The sequence below is a fragment of the Protopterus annectens genome, chromosome 4.part1 (genome assembly GCF_019279795.1).
Source record: "Protopterus annectens isolate FY-2018-M chromosome 4.part1, PAN1.0, whole genome shotgun sequence".
Taxonomy (NCBI): Eukaryota; Metazoa; Chordata; order Ceratodontiformes; family Protopteridae; genus Protopterus; species Protopterus annectens.
This window is the reverse complement of record NC_056734.1, coordinates 378,436,141-378,441,676: the sequence shown is the minus strand read 5'-3', so window position 1 is coordinate 378,441,676 and position 5,536 is coordinate 378,436,141. Positions and strand designations below refer to the sequence as shown.

The window sequence follows — 5,536 nt, the reverse complement described above, 5'->3', positions numbered from 1 at the left end:
TTTATGTGTGTGGCCCTTTTCAATACAGACACTTCCCAAGAATAGTTGTATTTATAATGCAATCTATGTACTCTTGATAATCACCAACAAACCTTTATTTCAGTATGCCTAAAACAGGTTTGTACTGTACTTTCCACTGACTACACTTTCCTATAATGAGTTAGAACTGTATTTATTGTCTTAACGTAAACCCTGGTAGTCATTCTGGCTGTCCACACAATCTGGCAGAAGTAGTTTGCCCGTAGGTAAAAATGTCTGCATGTATGAATGTGCTTGTGCTGCTTCATGTGGTTTCCTGGCTGGCAACACTGCTGCTGTCTACAAAACCATGCTTGTATCTGTGTAGGTGCAATGCGTGGCATGGATATGAAATTAGCACTGCTGCTGATCTCACAAACACGTAAACTCCATGTAGGCTTCATGCTAAGCCTACACAGAGTTTACTGAATCCCTGGGTAGGTCTTTAGAGTATCTCATTTTGTTCATCATATGCTCCTATTCTAGAAAGTAGTGTAGTCTACATAGAAACCCTTTGTCATGCCTACAAAACTGGTGAAGGCTATATAGTTTGCTAATTCCTTTCATTGTATCCAATGTCCTATTGGGAAAGAAACCTGTCAGTTTGAAAACAATGTAGGAGAAAACTGAACAGAAACAGGGCCTTTTGCTTTTTTCAGTGATGACCAGATTATTCTGCCAGTTAACTTTATTTATATTTTCACCACTGCCTTTCAGCTTGGGAGTAATTGCCTAAATATATGTATTTAATTGTAACTCCATTTTAAGTTGAATCACGCATACTTTAATGTTCAGGAGCTTTGGAAATAGCTTTTGTATACTTTTCTACTACTAAGTTGTCACTATAAACACTGCATTTTCTTATTAAAGCATTTTTTCCCTGGGATTAAGGTCATCTCAGTCAGCTGACTACGCTTTCTAGATAACCACTGAATGAATTTCAGCCTTATTAAATGTATTTCTGACTCTATTTCAATTACAGTTCAAATATCTAAAGTTTGTTAAATTTTGCTATTAATTATCACTAGTAGCACTTCATATAACATCAAGTGCCATTTTTCCTTCAAATATCACGATTATTGTTTATATCAAGCCAAAACAAATTTCATAATTATGGTAACATGGTTGATTAGACAATGCTGAATGTACTCTAGACTGACTTTAATGCACCTGCAAAGAAATAACCTGACAAATATTCTGTCAGAAGAATAACCCTAGTTCATAAAAATAAAGCATTTAAACATTTTCTTTATGATATACATACTGTTGTAACTTGCTTTACGCAGAGTTAGTATGGAATTTTTACTGATAACTCCTTTAGTCTCCTGAGGACTTCTTGAAGTTTAATTGCAGAAAAAAATGAGACTCAAACATTGGGCTAGTTAAGCAACTTGCTCAGTACATAATTATGCATTCAATTAACTGTGATAATAATGCAGGGCAAATGGGACCAGAGATCGACTTTTCCACAGTGACCCTCAGTAACAAGGAAGGTAATCTATTTACTCTTACACACGCAAAGATAAAACTGTAGGATTCACACCTGCTTGTCTAGATTTACAAAACCGTGCAATAACCTCTGTGCTGATCTTGTCTTATGGTTCCCAGCATACCAACAGCTGAAGAATTTAAAATTAAGTCTCCAATTAACATTTATATTCTGTGATTGGGAAAGGGATATTAAATCTGAAATAAGCTACTTACTGTTAACTAAATGAAGGAAATTGTTCGAGCATAGTGTAAGGGCTTTTTTTCCCATTTCAGTAAACAATTCACAGGTATCTCCCAATAGGTCTGCAAGCATAACTGAATAATACAAAGCTGTAAATTAACTCGGGTGATAACCTACTGCTAACTGGCTTTCACTGGAGTGTACAAAATCTAAGAAAAATGTGTCTGCATTTGCAGTGTCTTACAGAAACAGGACCAGTCAGTATGGACTGAGCAGTGTCTTTTTTTATTTAGGGGCTGGATTTCTTAAAATATATTTGTAAAATTACAGATGCCACTGAAACCTTTCCAGGATGAATAGCTTCAAGTCTGTGGCCCTCAGAGTATGCATTTTGCTTATTCAAGGTAAAATCAAATCTATGTAACATATGTGCAGTTTGCAGGATAAGCAGACAATGGGTTTGTCATTGTTTCCAAAGAAATGTGCCATTAATTAGCTTTATCAGAGGCAGAATGATACGTGATATCTTATTTAACACTTCCTTTGTATTTGTGATTCCCCAATTTAATACGCAATGCCTCATTTACTGTGTATATAGTTTTTAGGAGTTTCTCAGAACAGAAATGTAGAATGGCTAGCTAATTTGTATGCTCATTATGAGAAAACCACACTGATGAAGTATTCAGTCTAAATGCTGTATAAATATTTTATTTAGTGCATTCTACAAAATGTATGCTAAACAGTTTATTGCATCCTTGTACAAGAAACCCACAGTTAAGTGGCAAAGCAATTAGTTCAATAGCAGTAGAATAAAATGTATATATGAGGTTTAAATAATACACAAATCAATGCACATATAAATAGTTAGGATTAGTAGAAGTAGATGACCAGTGAATTCTTCAAGACATAATGAGACTGTACTGTTTGGAAAATGTGTTTTTCAGTTATTTTTAATGATGGCTGCTGATGTTGGTAATACAGTGGGTCATTGGCTAAGACCCCTGCCTCACAACTCCAGGGTTCAAGTCTGACCTCCAGTTACCATCTGTATAAAGTTTGCATGTCCTCCTTGTCCTTGTACGGGTTTTCGCTGTATCGTTTAGTTTCTTTTAGAAAACAAGTTGGGGGAATGTTCACTTTAAATCATATAGCTATATTGCATTTACCCTTGTGATTTAGGTTATGACTGAGAAGGGCCAGAGATGTAACTAGTGAAAAGAAAAAGGTCACGACCCTTATGATATAGTGACAGAACTCTGTATTACATACATTACTTGGTATATTTGTTTTATAATCCCTTATGTTGTTAACCATATAGGATATCCCTAGTTATAGTCATATCACTATTTTACTTCACATCACCAATTCTACATGACCAGTCTAGGACTTCAGTTATTTTGTAAAATAAAATACTCTCACAACCATTCCACTTTTAAGCTTTACATATTTTTGGTTACATAATAATATAATCTCTCATTTTCTGACGACCTCTGTTTATCATGTATTCATTTTAATAAATTAATGACGCTAGTTTTGTTTTAATGTAAGTGAAGTAACTCCCTTTTATTGGGGTCCTGTCTTACTGCAGTTTAATTAACCAGGTTAGACCAGCTAAGATTCTGTATCTATAAATCATTTTAAATAGATGCCAAATATTCTAGTGTTTTCATAAAATAATTGTGAAGACAATGTAGATGAGTTCTAAATCTATCTAGCATACTTTCTATGTTTTTATTTTACCACTTTCATAGGTCTTTGAAGTAGCAGACTGCAAAAGTAGTATTCACAGTGCCAGCTGCTAAGAAAATAAGCATGTCTTGGTTTGAATCAAGGTATAATATATCCACTCTAATAAGATTACTTGATTGCAATATATCCATGCAGGTAGAAAATCTGCTCTAAAGTGTAAAATATTGTGCAGTCTTACTGCCACCTATGATGAAATACACAGCATAGCAGTGTTGTATCCCAAATGTAACACCAAAAAGGTATATAATCTAACAAGCAGGGAATGGATAACTAGTTTTATTTTTTTATGCACTAAGTCTGTTTGATAATGGTGAATGCACAGCTGGGAAATTACATTTTCAATGGAGTTTTTTGGGCGATAACTCCAAAGACAGGAACATAATATGTAAGATACTTACAGGCATATATTATGATACATGAAAAAAACTGAGCATTTATAGGTATGTGTATAATATTAGGAAGAGTGCATAAGGTGATAAATGTATTTTTTAGACGTAGCATTCTTTGCACTTATCCTGGAACTAAAAAAAACTGAAAACATTGTTAAAATAGAACTGAAAAAAAAGTACATTTACATTTACAGAACCTTGAAAATTATAGCTGCTAGTGTGGCAGATGTGGACTTATCTAATAAAATGTGCACAAACAGATAGCTCAGTTTGAGATTATGAATTTTCATCTTGACCTTATAACAGCATAGTGGTCAGCATAAAAGTAATATCAGCAAAGGGCATATAGCTAACTAAAGTGGGCAATAGGTGCTGATCGTGGAAACAAGGATCATTTGGCTATGCTTGTAAGGGCCCGAGGACCATTAGCCTAGTAACTTCCTATGATCCTATGATACTATAATTTCATAACCATTATAAGACACCTCACAATGAGGTAATATGTTGGGGCGATGTCCCGTTTTGGGTGGCGGTTCTACTTGACTGTACTTCATAATTAAATCTACGTTAGGTAATTTTCTTCCCAAAATGCCTCCTTTATCATGTCATGTATTGTTAACTGTTCTGTGTTCTGTTTCTAAACGTTCTAAGGCATCCTTGCTAGAAAGGAGATTACATTCCTTTAAACTGTAGCACTGGAAGTAAATCCCTACCAGGAAAGCAATGGTGCTTCACATCTTCAAGCTCTTATCATGTCTCTGGAGCAAATCTAAGATCCCAGGTACTACAGCACCAAAGCCAGGTAGCACACTTTAGGGCCACAAAGCCAAGAGCAACAATGCTAATGCAACAAAACTAGAAACCACAGTATTATTGTCAAAGAGCCGATCCATAGTGTTAGTGAATCTAAACCTAGTGCCATGAATTCGTCATTCACAATGTTAATGCATCAAAACCTAGACCCAGAATGTTGGTGCCACAGTCCTAGTATCCTAGCCATCAAACCTACCTGGGAGGGGGTATAACCAAGCCGGGAATGGATAACTAGTTTGAAAACTGTGAGCAAGACAGAAGCTAGTAACTGAGGACGCAGGCAATTGGAATGAAGCCCTAAATGACTCATAGTAAAACCAGTAATTTGAATGAGAATCATACACTGATGAACAGTACCAAAATGATCTAGAGACAAATAAAGATTATCAGTAGAATGTCTGATAATATACCCATGGCTAAAGGAAGAACTCTAAAAAGACTGCAAGTAGGACACCAAGGACTGAATTCCACAGCCCATCAGAAATATACACCAGTATAACAGTCTAAATAAACAAGCCAGAGAACTGGTCTTCCTTTATTTAAATAATAAGCTAATAAATGTGCATCAGTTGTTATACAGACATTGATAAGCATGCTGTTTTGTAGTAAGAAAAATATGTAAAACAGTTACAGCTATATTAAAACATCAGCTGCATGAAATACATTAATGACCTGTACTTACTTTGATTCCTTTCTAATTCATGTGACTATGATTCACAAGTATTAGTATAGAAAATCCAACTGGTATACATGCAGAGCATTGTATTTTGCTGTTGGATATGGAGTAACTGGGTGAAATACGACAAAAATTGGCCAAGGTGATCATTATGTTGATACTCTAAATATGATGCCAGAATGCCTCAAGGCTAGGTCCTGTAATTAGTTTAAGGTATAA

General features: G+C 35.2%; 1 protein-coding gene across 1 annotated transcript in view; it reads left to right on the top strand.

Annotated features, from left to right (window-relative positions):
• The first annotated feature begins 1,426 nt into the window (after window positions 1-1,426).
• Window positions 1,427-5,536, top strand: part of LOC122801212 (5-hydroxytryptamine receptor 3E-like) — a 177,957-nt gene continuing 173,847 nt past the window's right edge. Inside the window, exon 1 of the mRNA XM_044070765.1 lies at window positions 1,427-1,511. Coding sequence (XP_043926700.1) covers window positions 1,427-1,511 — 85 coding nt within the window. The remainder of the gene's footprint in view (window positions 1,512-5,536) is intronic.